General features: G+C 48.0%; 1 protein-coding gene across 4 annotated transcripts; it reads right to left on the bottom strand.

Moving 5' to 3' along the window:
• Positions 1-655: 655 nt before the first annotated feature.
• Positions 656-11,444, bottom strand: AIPL1 (aryl hydrocarbon receptor interacting protein like 1). 4 transcript variants are annotated; one of them, XM_032280149.1, is made up of 7 exons: positions 11,181-11,444; positions 10,439-10,618; positions 4,999-5,187; positions 2,998-3,174; positions 2,732-2,873; positions 1,708-1,959; positions 1,336-1,623 (listed from the first exon to the last, which is right to left on the bottom strand). In XM_032280149.1, the coding sequence occupies exons 1-7, from the start codon at positions 11,274-11,276 to the stop codon at positions 1,577-1,579; spliced, it is 1,083 nt and encodes a 360-aa protein (XP_032136040.1). In that variant the 5' UTR covers positions 11,277-11,444; the 3' UTR covers positions 1,336-1,576. The 4 variants fall into 4 exon arrangements, with proteins under 4 accessions (XP_032136039.1, XP_032136040.1, XP_032136041.1 ...); XM_032280150.1 differs by having other exon boundaries at positions 1,336-1,626; positions 1,722-1,959; XM_032280148.1 differs by having other exon boundaries at positions 656-1,959.
• Between the last annotated feature and the right edge of the window lie 8,654 nt (positions 11,445-20,098).

Below are 20,098 nucleotides of genomic sequence, written 5' to 3'. Positions count from 1 at the left end.
GGGTTTGGACACTAGACTAAATTGAAGATCAGCTAAAACAGGGGCAAGTGAAGCAGCTTTCCATAAGACATGCCAACCAGGTGCCATGTCAGTTTCCCATTGCCATGGTGACACCCTGGCATTTCCACCCTTTTTTGTGGCAATGACCCCAGGACCCAGAAGTTACTTCTTCCCCAGAATTTTTTTTTTTTTTTTTGAGACAGAGTCTCGCTCTGTCACCCAGGCTGGAGTGCACTGGCACAATCTCGGCTCACTGCAACCTCCACCTCCCAGGTTCAAGCGATTCTTCTGCCTCAGCCTTCCTAGTAGCTAGGATTACAGGCACACGCCACCACACCGAGCTAATTTTTGTATTTTTAGTAGAGACAAGATTTCGCCATGTTGGCCAAGCTGGTCTTGATCTCTTGACCTCATGACCCACCCGCCTTGGCCTCCCAAAGTGTTGGTATTACAGGCGTGAGACACTGCACCCAGTGCCCCTAGAAATTGTTGTTTAAACTGCTCCTTAATCTACATGTAATTAAAAGTGGGTATAAATCTGACTGCAGAACTGCCCTGAACTGCCACTCTCTGCTTTTATGGGGTAGCCCTTCTCTACAGGGTCAGTCATGAAGCTGTAACACTGCAGCTTCAAGACAGCTATATTTTTTTTACTTTCTTTTCTTTTTTTTTTTTTCTTTTTTGAGATGAAGTTTCACTCTTGTTGCCCAGGCTGGAGTACAATGATGCCATCTCAGCTCACTGCAACCTCTGCCTCCCTAGTTCAAGTTATTCTCCTGGCTCAGCCTCCTGAGTAGCTGGAATTACAGGCACATGCCACCACACCCACCTAATTTTTTGTATATTTAGTAGAAATGGGGTTTCACCATGTTGGCCACGCTGGTGTCAAACTCCTGACCTCAGGTGATCTGCCCACCTCAGCCTCCCAAAGTGCTGGGATTACAGGCGTGAGCCACCACTCCCGGCCACAGCTGTTTTCTTCTGCCCTACCAGTGGCTTGCCCGTGAAATCTCTCCTGGGGGAAGCCAAGAACCCACTCAGGCTAAGCTCCAGTTTTGGGGCTTGCTCACCCTACATCAAGACCCATTAAAGTCAGTGGGATTCTAGAGAGTTCTAGGTGTCCTGCATAAAGTTGCAAAACTAACCAAGAAATGACCCGCAAATGTAACTATCCAAAATGGGGAGACAGGGAGGGGTAGCAGGGATGAGAAAGGATCAGAGCATCAGATCCTCATTTGTCATTGACACGGGGTAAAATCAACAGGTGGAGAAACTGGTTTAAACAGATTACTTGGAAATAGAGAAAACTACCAGAAGAACAAAAAACAGTGTCAGTTAAAACCATGGCACGGAAAGAATGGGACGGGTAGGGGAGAAAACCACTTTTATTCATTCGTAAGTTCTTCTGTGCCCTTTGGATTTTTTTTTTTTTTTACCATAGGCGTGTCTGATTTTGATTTCAAAGATTAATTTTAAATTTCAAAACACAACACCACAATCCTGGTCAATTGAGCCAGAAGTGACTGGGCCACTTGCTCCCTGCCTGGGTGCCAGGCTGGCCGTGGGCCTCAGGGGGTCAGTGCTGCAGTGGGTGCCCTGGGGACAGGGATGGCTCTGCAGGTGACTCTGCAGGTGGCTCTGTGGATGACCCTGCAGGCGGCTCAGCGGGAGGCTCTGTGGATGACCCTGCAGGCGGCTCAGCGGGTGGCTCTGTGGATGACTCTGCAGGTGGCTCTGCGGGAGGCTTCGTGGCCCCCTGGCTCAGCATGTTGCGGCAGCGCAGCCGCTCCTCCTCCTCCTTCTCCGCCATGCGGTTCTCCAGCAGCCTTAGCTCCCTGCGCACTGCCTTCTGCATGGACGGCTCCAGCTCCAGCACTTTCTGGAGGTCTGCCTTGGCCTCGGCCTCGTTCCACACCTCCACGTGAGCCCGGGCACGCACATAGTAGGCCTTCACAATGCCTGTGGGGAGCATACAGCTGCAGCCCCCCTGCCCAGCCTCAGAGGCAGCCCCCGCCCAGCTGGGACTCACCAGCCTACAAGACCCTTAGCCGCGTCGTGATCCTTAAACTCTCTGTACCCCCCGTGCTTCGGTTTCCCCAACTGTAAGATGAAGATGATGATCATAATAGCAGTACCTCCTCCTCTCCTTTTCAAGGCCCTGTGATTGACTTTATATTCTTAACTTTGTTTTCTTTTTCTTATAGACACTCCCTAAATTAGATAACCTTCAGGCCCTTTCCCTGCACCTCCCCCATATGGTGATTACGAGGATTATGAGGATTAAATGAGATAATCAACGCAGAGGACTTGTGCCTGATGGATGAGCGAAGTTCTGGATGTTGTTATTGTGAGCGCTGTCGGAGTGTTAAGTCAATACTAGTGCCAGCGGCCCCGTATCCTCACACCACCTGTACTAGTATCGACATAATATTTTTATCTATATTGATTGCCCCTCTTTTTTAAAAGCCTATTTACTGTTCCACTGAAATCACAAGTTTGGTGAGTTTCCTTGGTAAGCGTTCAAATACACATTAAAACAAAAGGCCCCACACCAAGCACGGCCCATCGATCACCCAAGATTCAGTAACACGCTCTGGGAAACCCGGCAGAGCGGAGGCAAAGTTCGGTGCCCTGGTGGGGTGGAAAGGAAAGTCCAGGGAGGTTGTGACAGGTGTCTCTGTGGCCCTGGGCTGGGCGCCCCTTTGCTGCCCACCCCTCCAGCCCTGCGCACCTGGGTGGTGCCGGAGAATGTCACTGGTGTGCTCCAGCACCTCATAGTACTCCTCCTTCTTCAGCAGGCACTGGCAGTAGTTGAGGATCAGGGTATTAATCATCTTCTCCAGCTTCAGCCACTGTACCTCCCAGGGTTTCTCCTGCCCAGAAAGAAGGTCAGCCTTGACCTCAGGCTGCTGCTTGACCCTCGCCCCACCCTGGCCAGCACTGGGCAGGTCCCCCAGAGTCAGCCCCACTTCCCACCCCCTGCCAACAGCCTCCCACCTTGGTCTGCAGGTTCCTTAGGCAGATGATGGCCTCCTGGTACTTGGACGAGGCCTCCTCATAGCGGCCCAGCTTGAAGAGCCGATTTCCTTCTCCATGGAGGACGGGCACCACCTTCATCTTCTCGTGATTGCTCAGGTTCCAGGTCTCCCTCTGGTAATCACTCGGGGCGTCAACCTGGCCCCAGAGCTGCAGGTCATTGAGGAAGGAACCCCGGGGGCCTCACCCCAGCAGGGACCAGAGAAAGTGGGCCCTGGCATGTCTCCCTGAAGTCATGCTTGCTGGTCAATTGCATACAGACAAGGGAAAGAAGCAACAAGGCCAAAAACCCTGCCCTAAATCAGTGCCTTTGTGCACACAAGGAAAAGGTGCCCGTTCTTCAAGACACTTCACTTCTAATATTCAGAAAATTGTTGCCAGGCGCAGTGACTCACGCCTGTAATCCCAGCACTTTGGGAGGCCAAGGTGGATGGATCACGAAGTCAGGAGATTGAGATCATCCTGGCTAACACAGTAAAATACCATCTTTACTAAAAAGACAAACAATTAGCTGGCAATGATGGCACGTGCCTGTAATCCCAGCTACTCGGGAAGCTGAGGCAGGAGAATCACTTGAACCTGGGAGGTGTAGGTTGCAGTGAGCTGAGATCGCGCCATTGCACTCCAGCCTGGGCAACGGTGAGACTCCGTCTCAAAAAAAAAAAAGGAAAAAAAAATTGTCAGGAATACTTGTTTTGTTAGAACAATGCACTGTTGCCATCTGCTGGAAAATGGTCATTATAGCAATACCAATATACAAGGTCTATAATGAGCACCTTGGAGGAGATGCCGGTACACCTTGCGCAGTGCACAGACCACACAGCTGACTGTGACAGTAAGCCTGTAAAGGCCCTACAGTGACACAGTTCTCATTTTATTTTTATTCACCCACATAGCTCTCAGGCTGAGCCTCGTTTTTGGCCATAGCTGAGTCCCAACGTGACCTTGATCCTGGCCATAACCTTCTCCCACCAATCCACAAACATGGTCTGTCAGTCACTCTGGGGCTCTAGGTGGAAGGATGTGGGGAGTTCCATGCAGCCTCTCCCACTACTTGAGAACCAAATCTGAATCCACAAACCACAGGAAGGAGGAGGTTATAATCTTAAACTCTTGGGAAAAAAAGTGAAAGTGGATAATCAATAGACACAGTGGCTCACACCTGTAATCCCAGCACTTTGGGAGGCCAACACAGATGGATCACCTGAGTTCAGGGGTTTGAGATCAGCCTGACCAGCATGGAGAAACCCCATCTCTACTAAACCTACAAAATTAGCCAGGTGTGGTAGCGGACACCTGTAATACCAGCTACTCGGGAGGCTGAGGCAGAATCTATTGAACCTGGGAGGCAGCGGTTGTGATGAGCCAAGATTGCGCCATTGCACTGGAGTAAAATACCTCCAAAATGAAAATGAGTCACATTTTTAAAAATGGGCTCCAAACGGACTTTTCTTTTTTTTTTTTTTTTTTTCTTTTTTAGTGACAGTCTCACTCTGTCACCCTGGCTGGAGTGCAATGGCGCGATCTTGGCTCACTGCAACTTCCACCTTCCAGGTTCAAGCAATTCTCGTGCCTCAACCTCCTGAGTAGCTAGGATTACAGGCATGCACCACCATGCCGGGTTAATTTTTGTACTTTTAATAGAGACTGGGTTTCACCATGTTGGCCAGGCTGGTCTCGAACTCCTGACCTCAAGTGATCCACCACCTTGGCCTCCCAAAGTGCTGGGATTACAGGCATGAGCCACCATGCCCAGCACCAAATGGACTTTTTGAATGGAAAAAGCAGAGGTCTTTTTTTTTTCCAAGTTCATATTCCCCTGTGGTTTATGAACACTTTCTGATTCTCTAAAGAGAAATAGGGCACTGTCCAGTGGTCAGTGGGATAGGGGGTGCCCGTGATGCCCGCTGTCCCTCTCTGGTGCTGGCACAGCCCTCCAGCCCTGCCTACCCCGAGCCCCACCTGCAGCAGCTCAATCACAAAGATCAGAGGCTGAGGCTCCTTCTGCAGCTCATCCAGGTCCTCATAGCCCAGTGTGTGGTAGGCGAACATGTTGGCCAGCCCGCACGTGTGCACGTGCCACTCCGTCGGGTCCTTGCCCTGGGCCATCTGCCGCAGGCTCCGGGACAGGATGGGGTAGACCCCTGTGTGCTGGGGAGAGAAACAGATGGCATCTGGGCTACCTGCTGAGAGCTAGGTGGGCCACAAAAGGCCTCCACTCAGAGCCCCTCCTGGCAGGAATCCTGCCACCTCACTATGCCACTAATGCTAACTGTGATTCACTGTGTGCCAGGCAAAGCACTTTACACCATCATGAGCTCCTTTAATCCTTATGACAATTGAAGGCAGGCATTATTATACCCACTTTACGGATGAGGAAACCACAGCCCAGAGAGGCAAAGCAACTTACTTACGGTCACACAGCTAGGAAATATGCAGTCAGGATTCAAACCTGGCCCAGAGACCATATGCTCTTAGCCTCTGGCTACCTCTTCTGGCCCTTGTGGTCCACTGCAACACATCTCTGCCCCAAGGAAACTCTGAGCTCTGTGAAGCCTATGACTGACAGGAAGGGCAGTGTGGCACAGTGGAAGGAGCAGGCCTCCAGGGTCCGAGAGTCACTTTGGTGTCCTGGAACTGCTGCAGATTAGCAGTGAGCCCGGGTCTCTGTACTTCTCTGAAGCTCACTTCCCTGGGTTGCTCCTGTCTGGTATTAGGGCTGCTGTAGGGACTAAATGAGATGGTGCAGATATGGGTCTGGCTCATCACAGCCTCAGCCAGAATGGGAGCTTGAGGTCGCCACTCTTGGGATGAAGAGGGGCTGGGAAAATCAGCTGTGCAGCCTTAGCGAGTCATGCCGTATGTATGCTGGGCCTCAATTTCCCCAACTAGGCTCTCTGAGAACCCATCTCCTTGGACTGGCTTCTGAGATGACCCAGTTCTGGCCCCACATGCAACATGTTGTTGGGAAGAGAAGCGGATGAAACTCCGTGCAGCAGTTCAGCTCTGCCTCCAGGTCACCAGCAGAGACAGAGGTCACCCCACCCATCGCACCACCAGCTGGGATTAGCCCGAAATGCCTCTGCCTCTTCGTGGAAGAGACGAGCAGATGGCTGTTGAGCCTGTTGGGATTAGAGCTGCACCAAGGGAGGGAGAGCCTCAGAACCAGCTTGCTGCAGGGAGGGAGCACCCCAGCCCTGACTCAGCAGCCCGTAGCTCGGCACCCCATGGCTCCAAGCAAGCTGAGCGTGCTTTTGTGGTCCCAAAGCACACTGCCCTCGCTTATCTATGTTGTGGCACTGGCTACCCTGCATTACAGTTGTTTAGGTGTGTGCTCCTCCAGAATTCAAGTTCCTTATGGGCTAGAAGCTTCACTTGTTTCATTCCTAACATACAGCACAGGCCAAAGGAGGTGCCCAGTGAATGTTTTCTAATTAGATATAGATAGATAGATAGATAGATAGATAGATAGATAGATAGATGATAGATAGATAGATAGATGAATGACAGGAGATGGATAGGAGATGATGGATGCATGCATAGTGATGAAAGACTGGATTATGAATGAAGATTGAAGGGAAGAATGGATGAATTGATGCCTGGGCAAGCAGGTGGATGGATAAGAGGTGGGCGTGCAGGTGAAGAAATAACTCTAGAAGGGGTGTGTGGGGGGGGGGGGCGTGTATGTGTATGTGCACAATCATGGCAGCCATGGGCTGGGGTAAGGAGATGGGAGGGATGTGGAGATTGGGAAAACCTATAGTTACTATGGTATAACAGTTACCAGCTGGGCACAGTGGCTCATGCCTATAATCCCAGCACTTTGAGAGGTCAAGGGGGCAGATCACCTGAGGTCAAGCATTTGAGACCAGCCTGGCCAATGTGGTGAAACCCTGTCTCTACTAAAAATACAAAAAAAAAAAAAATTAGCCAGGCATGATGGTGGGCACCAGTAATCCCAGCTACTCAGGAGGCTGAGGCAGGAGAATCACTTGACCCCAGGAGGCAGAGGTGACAGTGAGCCAAGATCACACCATTGCACTCCAGCCTGGGCAACAAGAGGGAAACTCCTTCTCAAAAAAAAAAAGTTCAGCCTGTGATAAGAGCAGTGCACTCATGTGACTATCAATGTGGACAAAGGAACACACACTCCACAGGAAACAAAAAGCCATGCCCATGTTATGGGAATGACCACAGCTTGTGGTTTTGCAAACAACAAATCAATCATCTAATCAAGAATTTATTGACAGCCTTCTATGCACTCAGCTGTCATGTGTTAATGAACATGTATCCTATGAAGAGGGGGTTCTTGGTGGCAGCCAGGCCTTGCCTCTCATATGGCGTGAATTGAAGTACAGGAGTCCCTCACTCTAAGCAAAGTCAATAGATATATTTTTAAACTCACTAAAATCACAAAGAAGCCAATTTTCTGAAGCCTTGACCTGATAAAAATAAAACAGATTTTAAGTTAAAAACATCAGAAGGAAGAAAAACACTGGGACTGTTAACAAAGGAAAGATGTTCAACAAACATGTGCTACATGAGTGAAGAAATGAATAACATGTAGGGTGGGATCACCTACTGGCAGAGGATGGTACTGCAGCCCAACTCTATTAGACATTGTGAGAAACACGTGCAGGATGAAGAGGGAATCATGTGTCTCACCCAGATCTTTTCTCTTAACCTGTTTGAGCCATTACAAGTTTTCCTTTTTTTGGAGTCTTAAGTTTTCTCATTAGTAAAGTGAAGAAGTTAATCTCAAAATGTTTTCCAGGCTGGGCACTGTGGCTCACGCCTATAATTCCAGCACTTTGGGAGGACGAGGTGGGTAGATCACCTGAGGTCAAGCCTAGTCCAACATGATGAAACCCCATCTCTACTAAAAATACAAAATAAAATTAGCTGGGTGTGGTCGTGGGCATCTGTAATCCCATTTACTCAGGAGGCTGAGGCAGGAGAATCGTTTGAACCTGGGAGGCACAGGTTCCAGTGAGCAGAGATTGTGTCACTGCACTCTAGCCTGGGTGACAGAGTAAAGCTCCGCCTTGGGGAAAAAAAATTCTAGCTCAAAATAATAGCTCTAAGTTTTAATTGCCCTCATATGTTATATCATTTAATCTCCAAAACAACTCCTTAACTTAGAGTTTTGTTTATTTATAAATGAAGGAATAGAGTAGCATGCAGAAGAAGGGACTTCCCCAGATCACACAACTAATAAAAGACAGAACAGGTTCAAACTGTCCCCGAAATGCTCACTTAAAAGGTCAGTGGCCTCTGATGAAATAATGAGACTGGGTATCTGCCATCAATGGTGAAAGTCTAGGGGCAGCTTTGGAATGGATGGATCAGGCTCTCAACACCCACACTCACCAATCACTCTTAACATCACCGTAAGACAGACAAGTAGGTGTCATGGACTTCTCTCAAAGGGAAGTGTATGCTATCATCCATAGCAGATTTTTTTAAAAAGAGAGAGAGAAAAAATCTGAATTTTATCAAGTCCTCTAGACTCAGCTTTCAATTTATCAAAAACATGGGGAATAAAGGAACATGTTAGACAATTTCATGGCAACGTACCAGGAAAATCAGAATGTGGGACTTGTACAGGATAAATGACCCCATTCCTTCAACATATCCATGTCAAGGAAGAATAGAAGAAAGGAAGGTGAACGTATAGATAAAAATAGACTTGAGAGACACATCAACAAAGCACTATGTGGGGACTTTGTTTGGTTGTTGATTTAAACAAACCAAACTCATTCATTTATAAAGAATAAAAGAGGAGTCAACCAGAGAAAATTTAACAGTGACTGGATATTAGACAGCTTTAAGGAATTACTGGAGTTTTTAAAAGATTTCATAATGATGTCATGGTCAAGTTTTTTTAATATCCTCATATCTGGCCAGGTGCAGTGGCTCACACCTGTAATCCCAGCACTCTGGGAGGCCAAGGTGGGTGGATCACGAGGTCAGCAGTTCGAGACCAGCTTGGCCAACATAATGAAACCCCGTCTCTACTAAAAATACAAAAATTAGCCAGGCATGGTGTGCCTGTAGTCCCAGGTACTCGGAAGGCTGAGGCAGGAGAATCACTTGAACCCGGGAGATGGAGGAATGCACCACTGCATTCCAGCCTGGATGACAGAGCAAGAGTTTGTCTCAAAAAAAATCCTCATATTTTAGAGATACAAATTTTAGTATTTACAGATGAAGTGATGTGCTCCCTGGCTTTTACTTTAACCATGCGGGACAAAGAAGGGAAGTGGGTGGGGTGGAAGACGAAGCAAGACCAGCCGTGGGTTGATGGTGGCTGGCACTGGGTTCTTAGAAGTGCATTATACTTTCTGTTGACTTTTGTTTTTGTTTGAAAGTTCCCATAAGAAACATTGCCTAAAGGTCAGTGGGTGTGCCATAAGGCAAGGAAGCTAACTTATAAGAGTAACTTATGCAGTGCCATAAATAGAGAGGGGAAACTTGCAACGTGAGGAAGAGGGCAAAAAAGTGACCAATGCTGGTCTAATCATACTCTATAACAAAGTCCCCAGATCTAGCTCAGGCACAGAGGCTCTCACCTGTAATCCCAGCACTTTGGGAGGCCGAGGCGGGTGGATCACGAGGTCAAGAGATAGATTGAGACCGTCCTGGCCAACATGGTGAAACCTCTCTCTACTAAAAATACAAAAATTAGCTGGGTGTGGTGGTACACGCCTGTAATCCCAGCTACTCTGGAGGCGGAGGCAGAAGAATCGCTTGAACTAGGCAGGCGGAGGTTGCAGTGAGCTGAGATCGTGCCACTGCACTCCAGCCTGGGTGTCAGAGTGAGACTCTGTCTCAAAAAATAATAATAATAATAATCTCCAGGTTGAATCACACTGTATGAAAAGCAAGGACTGGGTGAGGCATGATGGCTCACGCCTATAATTCCAGCACTTTGGGAGGCCCAGTTGGAAGGATTGCTTAAGCCCAAGAGTTCAGAACCAGCCTGGCCAACATGGAAAAACTCTGTCTCTACAAAATATACAAAAATCAGGCGTGGTGGCGTGCTACTTGGAGGCTGAGGTAGGAGGATCACCTGAGCCCGGGAAGTTGAGGGCTGCAGTGCACACACACACACACACACACACACACACACACACACGTGAGGACTGTGAAGCAGCCGGCTCCCTCCTGCTGGGCATAGCCCTGCTCCCACACCCCACCAGCCAGCCATGGCCCAGGCTGCCCCTTCCAGGCCTTGTTCCCTCCATCTTCGCACGCACAGCAATGGGGAATGAGGTTGCAGGATTGGCTTTTCAGGGCTTTGTTTCAGTCCCAGCTTTCCCCAAACACAGCAGCTCCCCCAAGCAGGTGGGTGAGCCCGGAAGAGACCAGCCCCAGAGAACTGGGCGCAGGGCCTACTTACGATGGTGTCGCACCAGAACTCGGCCACCTCGTGCACCCGCATGGAGGTGAGCAGGATCTCCCAGACCTCCAGCTTGAACATGTTCCCGACGATGATGTGCATGGGCTGGCCCACCTTCCTGCTGTCGTCAATCACCGTCCGCTCCTCATCACATTTCATGGTGCGGAAATGAAAGATCACCTGGTCACCGAGACAGCGCGCTCTGCTCTAGACACCTCTCCAGGTCAGGCAGAAGCCACCTCCCGGCCACCAACTCCCAGGTGTCTTCGGTCAGCTCACTCAGTTCACCCCATCAGATGCCTCACAGCCCCGAAACACCTCCACTCTGCCTGCATCCCCCAGGGATGAGGAGCCCACCCCCTCCCTATGGACCCCATTCCACTCCCCACAGCCCTGACTGTCCGGAAATCCTTCCTCAAATAAGCCCACAGAAACACCCTTGAGACCAGGGAAGCCCAACCCACATTTGGGGACAAATGCCAAGACCCCTGAGGCCCCCTTTTTTCTTTGTCCAGAAAATTCCTAAAAGTCCTTCCCCTCAGCTCATGCTAAAAGTGGAATCTGCAAAGTACCAGAAATGCCCCGTGAAGGCGTAGACGCTGGGAGCTCCCCAGAGGCCCAGGGCTGGGACTGCCTGGATGTTTTGGGGCAAAGCTGAAAGCTGTTTACAGTGCCTTGGGCACACCTGGACCGTGGAAACCTGCTCTGGGGACCCTATCTGCTCCGGAGGGGCCCCACTCACTCGGGATCCGGTGATGAAGTTTGGGAGTTCGCCCGTGCCCCCGTGCAGAATGGTCTTCTTGACCCCTTCCACGTTCAGGAGCAAAGCGGCATCCATGGTTGGAGGAGGAAAAGTTGGAGGAGAAAAGGCGGTGTCCAGCACAGGCTGAGATAATCTCACCTCCGGGGAAGACACTTAGGCGGCTGAGACGCTGGGATTTGCCCAGCCAGTAGGAGTGGCGGGGGAGGGCACACAGTGGAGGCGGTGCCCCAGGCGCCCCGCTTCTCATCAGAGCCTCACGGGTCTGTGGTCTGCAGGCAGCCGTTCCTCCTACCCCATCCACCACTCTTTCCAGTGATTCTGGGTCCCTGCCTGACACATGCCAGGGGTGTGCTAGGCTTGGGTTTTGCTCCCCCTCAAGAAGGAAGAAGGTCCCCCGAGCTTTCTTAAAGAAGTCAGGAAAGGAGGAGTGAGCAGGAGAGGAGCCTGGAGGCCACTGAAGGGGAAAAGGAGGGGAGGCCTGGGCTGAACCCAGACTCTAAGCCCCTGAGGACCCCAGGCCAGGCCGGGCGGCAGCGACCCTTGCCATCCAACCACCTGCCTGCTTTCCCTGTTCCCTCTCCCCTGCCCAGGATCTGCCTTTAGGAGGCCCTGCGATGGTGGCCCAAGGGAAGAGAGGACAGGTTTCTGGCTTGGGAGGGAAGGAAGACAGAGAACAAAAGTCGGAGTGGGTTTGGGTAAAGCTGAGCGCCCTCCCCAGCCCCGCTCCTGCCTCCCCTGCAAGGTCTGGCTGCAGGAGGGTGCGTATTTCCTCCTCTTTGGAGGGTCTTAGCCCTGTGCTCTGGGAACCAGGCAGAGTGCATTCAGGGCATCCCCCACGCCCTTCCAGACTGCCAAACAAAAATGCTAAGACTTGGTGTTTGGCACCATCGTGTGGCCAGTTCAAGCTCCTTCGCCTCCACACCCTGAGGGTGGTGGACTCAGCTCTGCAAAACCGTTCTCTTCCTGACACCAGGCTCACTTGTTGCAGAGGGAAGGGACCCTGCTACAGGGAGAGAGAAAAACACTAGACTATGCCAGGTGTGGTGGCTCATGGCTGTAATCCCAGCACTTTGGGAGCTGTGGTGGATCACCTGAGGTCAGGAGTTCAAGTCCACCCTGGCCAACATGGTGAAACCCCGTCTCCACTAAAAATACAAAAATTAGCCAGGACTGATGGCAGGTGCCTATAATCCCAGCTACTTGGGAGTCAGAGGCAGGAGAATTGCTTGAGCCCAGAAGATGAAGGTTGCTCTGAGCTGAGATCACACCACCACACTGCACTCCAGCCTGGGCGATAGAATGAGACTGTGTCTAAAAAAAAAAAAAAAAAAAAAAACAAGGAGAAGAAGGAAGAAGAAAGGAGAAGAAGGAGGAGGACTGGATTGAGTCAGATACAGCTGAGTTCAAAGGGCTAAACCTTTCCTATTTACTGACCTTGTGGCCTTGGGTGTCTCTCATTTACTCTAACTGCATTTTCCCAATTGAAATGGAAAAATTGACCTCTGCTGCCTCCCTCCCAAGGGAGGTTGAGAGGCTGGCAGCAGTGAATGGGACCCTGAAATCCAGCACCCCTGAAAGTCTTGCCTCCCATGAGGAGTCATTGGCATAGAGTAGACCAAACCTGGGCCAACTGGTCAAGGCCAGGGAACCCTGGCCAGACCCCCAAGGGTCCAGTCTCCATCCCTGGAAGGTGGTAGGCTGCAGAAAACCTTCCCCTCCTCTCTTCCATCCTTTCTCCAGCGACACGGCAACCTAGAAAGGTCTGCATGCATAGGTAAAACGGATACTTAGGAAAAGTAATATAGGAGTTATTCAGAAATAATTTTTAGGCAGACAGTAAGGGCAAAGGTTCTCCAAGGAAATTTCCCTGCAATTAAAAACAACCCTCTAAACCATCTCTTTTCTTTTCTTTTCTTTTTTTGAGACAGAGTCTTACTCTGTCACCCAGGCTGGAGTGCAGTGACATGATCGTGGCTCACTGCAACCTCTGCTTCCTGGGTTCAAGGAATCTCCTGCCTCAGTCTCCCGAGTAGCTGGGATTACAGGTGCACGCCACCATGGCCTGACTAATTTTTGTATTTTTAGTAGAGACAGGGTTTCACCATATTGGCCAGGTTGGTTTCAAACTCCTGACCTCGTGATCCACCTGCCTCAGCCTCCCAAAGTGCTGGGCTTACAGGCGTGAGCCACCTACCCTGCCACCATCTCTTTTCTGACAGAAAAAGGCTGCTTAAAGATCCAGGCTGGCAAGCCTTGATATGCAAATACCAGCCATTAGAAATTGGGTTCACTCATATGGTGATTCCCACTGTCTATTCCTTGTCACCAGGTGTACCAAGTGTCATGGCCACCTCCAGATAACACCATGAGTTCAGAACATCCTGGTGACCTGCATTTGCATATTAAAGAGCTAAGGTGGGAGGGCCAGGTTTTTTTCGGACTATGTAAATGACACACCTAGTCAAACTAATCCCCTGGGCCCTATGGAAACCAGATACCACCTCCTCCTGCCTCCTCAAATAAGCAGCCACTTTTCGCCAAACCGGGTTTTCTCTTTGTTCAAATTCCCCCTCCTTTTGTCTCTGTATGGTGGAGCTATTTTCTTCTTCCTTCTTTCTTTCTTGCCTATTAAACTTTTTGCTCCTTAAAACCATTGCATGTGTGCTCGTGTCGTTAATCCTATTGGTGCAAGACCAAGAACCCTGGAGTTCCTCCAGTCATCAGAGCCGTATCAAAACTACAAAGGAAAATAAAAGTGATAACCCTAAAGTTTAAGGAATGGCCAGCCCAGGTGGCTCACACCTGTAATCCCAGCACTTTGGGAGGCCAAGGCAGGAGGATCACAAGTTTAGGAGATTGAGACCATCCTGGCCAACATGGTGAAACCCTGCCTCTACTAAAAATACAAAAATTAGCCAGGTGTGGTGGCATGCGCCTATAATACCAGCCACTCGGGAGGCTGAGGCAGGGGAATCGCTTGAACCCTGAGGGGCAGAGGGTGCAGTGAGCTGAGATCTCCCCACTGCACTCCAGCCTGACAACAGAGGGAGGCTCCCTCATCTAAAAAAAAAAAAAAATCTAAGGAGAGAGGGAGAACACACTTGTCACTTGCAGGTGTCAAGTGTCTGCTTCTGGGATACTGGCAATGTTCACCCTTGACCTAGGTGATGGTTTCATGGGTGTTGGCTTTATAAGTACAGTAAGTTCTCACTTAATATCCTTTTAGGTTCTTGCAAACTGCAGTTGGAAGTGAAAGGACATACACCAGGTCTTCAAATAACATCATTTCAATCAACGTCATCATTTCGTTATAATGTTGATGAGAAAAAAAATGTGGTTTCCTTATAGGTAATTTCATTTAAAGTCGGTTTTCAAACATCTGTTGACAACATTAAGAACTCACTGTATTCACTGCACTAGATTTTGTCTTAGGCAGTTTTCTATTGGTGATATAATTCGCAGTGGGAGAAAAAGATCCAGTCGCGTCTCTTCTCACCTTCTTAAGACTCTCCCACTGTTTCAGTTGCTTCCCTTTGTAGAGGGTCAAAGGGCACACACACAAGGCAGAGATGTTAAAAGAGTGGAACTGACAGTCGTAGCCTGTGGTTGACCAGGGGAGGTGGGGGAGAGAAGAAAAGGGGATGTTGAAGCTGATGCCAGGGGGGTTAATTTCCCTGCTGAGAAGAATGAGGATTCACTCCAGGTCTGTGCCTGGGCTTGGGCCACAGGGTTCAGACTGATGCTCCAGAAACCCTTTGGCCCCAGTCTTAATTCATTTTTTGTTATTATAACTGAACACCACAGACTGCATAATTTATTTTTTTTTTTTAAAAAGACATTTATGTAGCTCATGGTTCTGGAGGCTGCGAAATCCAAGAGCATGGTGTTGGCATCTGGTGAGGACCTTCTTACTGCATCATAGCACAGTGGGAGGCATCACACAGTGAGAGGACAAGAGCATGCACAATGGCTCAGGTCTCTCTACCTCTTCTTGTAAAGCCACCAATCCTATCATGGGCCCTACCCTGATGATGTTATTTCATCCTAATTACCCTCCAAAGACCCCACCCATAATGTCATCCACATATGAATGAGGATTCAGTTTCCAACAAATGAGCCGAGATCATGCCATTGCACTCTGGCCTGGGCAATAAGAGCAAAACTCCATCTAAACAACAACAACAACAACAAAAAAAAAAAAGCAGCTCCAAAACCAGTCTCCTCATGGACTTTATTAACATGCCACTCCAGTAATCTACGGCCCTCTTAAAATTCAGAAAAAAGTTACTACCACCTTCAGCACAAATTTTAAACTCCCTCTCTGGCCTACAGACCCTGTCTCTTGCCACCCTATCCCGTACCCTCAGCCCCTGATCTCAGCCCAACCCTTTTTGCCCAGGCTTTCCCCAGTCCTAACACTTGACAATGCTCCAGACTCCCAACAGTGGCCCACTAGCTCTTCACTTAAAACACCACACATTCAGCGAAGACGACCCTGACCTCCAGCTCCAGTCACTTTCTCCATCTCCCTTATGCCCTCTCAATTCTCCCTAGCACTTCACATTCATGGTATTTTCCACAATTGTAACTGTTTACAATGATGTGTTTAATTTCTATGTCTTCCACCAAATTGACAGTTCCAAGAAGTCAAGGAAACTGGTGGAATCTTTGCTTTTGGACAAAGAGCCCCTGGAGAGCAGGGCTGGAGCTCCTCCTTCATCCCTGTCCCCAACAGAGGCAAGGGTGATGCTGGATTAAGCCTCTGCTAGGAACAAGTGATTAATTTTTCTCCTTATCAAGAACAGAAACCCCTGTACCAACGTCTGGACTAGGAGCCTGCTTCCCCTGAGTACAGCCTCCTTCCCTCCCTCCAGTCACTACTCCATGGAAGGCAAAAGGGAAAAGCTTCTCATTCAGAAGAAAATGTTTCTTCCCCCTTTACTTGTTGCCATGGAGACTGCTCTTCATTAACCTGGCCTGCCAGTTACCATTCTGAGTGAGGGAAGAGGGTGGAAAGCTCCAAGCAGGGAGGGTGTCTTTATGCACGCATGCATTCATTGTTTCATCCCAGATACTCAATGAAGCTATGTCATCTAAGGGTAAGAATTCAGGATTTGAAGTCAGACACTGGATTTACGCTCCAGTCCTGATATTCCACACAATCTTGGACCAGATATTTCACCTAGCTGCACCTCACTTTTGTCACCTGTAATGGAAATAAAAATAGTACCTACTTCATAGAATTGCTTGAGGATTAAGAAAGAAGAGAGAAAATAAATGCACTTAGCAGAGCGTCTGACACATGGTGAGGACTCAAAAAAATCAGCTATTATTACGGATGCCTGTGACATGACAGGCACTGGAGAGACAATTGTGATAAGACACTCCAGTTCAAGAGACTTTGCATGTTTCTAAGTGTTTCACCTTCATGGAGTCTTCCCTACACTTTCAACCTAGTTCTCACAGAAACAACAACTCTTACCCCTTGTATTTCCTTGGTAAAAGACATTAAACTCCTTAATTACAGTAACAAATGCAACTGTTGTAAACAGGTTTGAAAGCAAGCATTTCTGACTCTTGATAAACAACTTCACTGTAGTAACAAAGTGAACAGGCAGACTAGAGCAGTATTTTGCAAACCACAACCCATACCCCATTAGTGACCCTTGTAAAATAAATGTAGTGGGTTGTAACCATCAAGGTTATTTTTTTATTTTTTATGAAATAGAAAATAAAATCTCAGAACATATCACACATTGTCAAGTATTGTATCATTAAACTTTTGTTTCAGTTCACGTGTGTGCATGTGCTGGGTCTCTTACACTGAATGTTTATTCCTTAAACATGCTGTTCTCTCAATCAAGAAGAACACATACAAAAAATAAATAAATAAATAAAAATAAATAAAAAATAAAAATAAAAAAGAACACACACACACACACACACACACACACACACACACACTTTGCCTGGTTAACTCATTCTCTTGGTCTCAGCTTTAAATATCATAAGTTTTGCATAGTTCTTTCATTAATTGACTACTGTTTATTTGATCCATTCGTGTCTGTATCTCCCCACACACTAGATCTGAGCTCTGTGAGGGTAAGAAATGCATCTACTTTGTTGACCTTTGTGGCCCATTTTTTAGCACAGTGCTTAATCGATTACAGGCACCTATTTGATACAATTTGGAAAGACACGAGAGAGGGAATATGGAGGAGGAGGAGGAGAGCCGAGGATCCCAGGGTGACTTTATCTAGGGTATGTAGATCTAAGATGCCTGCAGCACCCAAGAGGAGATGAGACCCAGGAGGTAGTTGGCTATACATGTCAGATGAGAGGCCCAAGCTGGGGTTGGAGGTATGAGGGGCTGAGAAAGGGCAGTGTGGTATGGTGGTTAGGCACAGACATCCTAGTCCTAGACTGATGAAGTTTGAATCCTTGGCCCTGGTGTAGACTAACTGAGTGAAATTTGGGCCCAATCAAATTCTCTATTCTCAGTTTCCTCATCAAGTGTAAGTACAATGAGGGTGTTAGTCCATTTTCTGTTGCTATAACTGAATACCGCAGACTGCATGATTTATAAAGGAAAGACACTTATTTAGCTTATGGTGTGGAGGATGGGAAGTCCAAGAGCATAGCACTGGCATCTGGTCGGCATCTGGTAAGGGCCTTCTTGCTGTGCCATACATAACATGGCAGAAGGCATTGCGTGGTTAGAGGGCAAAAGTGTGCCTGTCAGCCCAGGTCACCCTTCCTCTTCTTTTAAAGCTACCAGTACTGTCATGGGGGGGCCCCACCTTGTTTGACTTTTTTTTTTTTTTGAGATGGAGTTTTTGCCCTTGTCACCCAGGCTGGAGTACAATGGTGTGGTCTTGGCTCACTGCAGCCTCTGCCTCCCAGGTTCAAGTGATTCTCCTGCTTCAGCGCCCCCCTCCCCGAGTAACTGAGATTAACTGAGATTACAGGCATGCACCACCACACCCAGCTAATTTTTCTGTATTATTAGTAGAGACAGGGTTTCACCATGTTGGCCAAGCTAGTCTCGAACTCCTGACCTCAAGTGACCCACAAGCCTTGGCCTCCCAAAGTGCGGAAATTACAGGCTTGAGCCACCACCTCCCCAGCCTCTGTTTGCTCTTATCTAATGCTAATTACCTCTCAAAGGCCTCACCTCATTAACATACTAAACGTTGGGAATGGCAGGTGGAAGGAAGGCATAGGAGAGATTTGTTAAAAGATACAAAGTTACAGCTAAATAGGAGTAATAAGCTTAGTATTCTATAGCACAGTGGGATGACTAGAGTCATCTAGTCAGATGACTAGAGTGAACAATAATACATAGTTTCAAATAGCTAAAAGGAAGATATTGACTGTTCCCAACACAGAAAAATGATAATGTTTGAGATGATGAATATGCCAGCTACCCAGATCTGATCACTCTACAAATATCAAAACATCACTATGTGCCCCATAAATGTTTAATTACTACTTGTCAATTTTTTAAAAATTTTTAAAGAAAATTACAAAGTAGCTCATACTTACAAAATACTATATGTACAGGTATGTGTATACACATATATATAAAGTGATACATATAAAATTATATACATATATGATTTACAGAATAATAAAGGCTGGGCAAGGTGGCTCATGCTTGAAATCCCAGCACTCTGGGAGGCCAAGGCAGGAGGGCTGCTTGAGCCCAGGAGTTTGAGACTGCAGTGAGCCATGATTGCACCACTGCACACCATCCTGGACAGCAGAGCAAGATCCTGTCTAAAAGGGGGTAAAAAAGAAGAAAGTAAACATCCATGTGGCTACCACCCAGCCTACAAAATGGAACATTACCTTTGAAGTCCTTTGAGCCCTTTCCTCAATACATCCTCTTCTCCTGTCACCCTTCCAAAAATGACTACCTATTTTATTTTGGTGCTTACAATTCCTTTGCTTTCCATAATAGCTTTGTCCACAAATGTGTCTGTATATTCCTAAACCATATTGTTTAGTTTTCTGCTTTTGAACTTACAGGGTGTCATACTCTGCTTGCATATTGCTTTTTTTTTTTTTAATCTAACATGATTATTTCTGATATTCACCTAAGTTGGTAATAGCAAGTGGGTGGAAGGAATAAGAGAGATTTTTTAAAAGATACAAAGTTGCAGCTAAATAGGAGTGATCTGGTTACAATTCACTTATTTTTCAGTGCTGTATAATTTGAATAAGTAACAATTTATATGTCTAAAAAATGCCACCCATATATGAATTTTGGCATTATATTTCCAACATTTGAAATTTGAGGTACATAGCCAAACCATAGCCGAGGGTCAGATGAGTTAATAAACTGTTTGAAACACCAGGACCTGTGCATACTAAGTGTCATATACACATCATCCTTATCATCATCCTTTGGGGGGAAATTACTGAGGCCAAAGTGGGTGAGACCACCCAGAAATGAAGAGGGTTGAAGACAGAGACTCAAGGAACCATCATCTCAGGCTCTTGTGCTGTAGAAGCAACAAAGAAACCAACCGGGGGAGTGGGCAGCGCTGCTTTGAGGTCACCGAAAGGAGAAGGATGAGTTGGAGAGCTTTATAATGGCTTATTTTGTTTGGAGCTAAGGAGAGGAGAGGCAGGCATTCTGCTGGAGGGAGGGAGGGATGCGTGGGGCAAGGCGGGGGCAGGGAGCCGGGGTGGGCGGAAGGAGGGCAGACGGGTACCCTCTGGTCTATCCCCACTTCCAGGACGGTTTTCTAGGGGGGCGGAGTGTGGACGGCGAGTATGGGGAACTCAGAGAGGGGCCGTGTCTTGTCACAGGAAGGGAGGATCAGGAGGGAAATTTGAAAGAAAACGTCTCTGGAAAACCCAGGGCTCCGCACTGCCAGCCCCTGGCTCTT

The sequence above is a fragment of the Sapajus apella genome, unplaced genomic scaffold (genome assembly GCF_009761245.1).
Source record: "Sapajus apella isolate SASKATOON/1434 unplaced genomic scaffold, GSC_monkey_1.0 scaffold12, whole genome shotgun sequence".
Taxonomy (NCBI): Eukaryota; Metazoa; Chordata; class Mammalia; order Primates; family Cebidae; genus Sapajus; species Sapajus apella.
The sequence above is the reverse complement of the archived record's forward strand: the minus strand, read 5'-3'. Positions and strand labels throughout refer to the sequence as shown.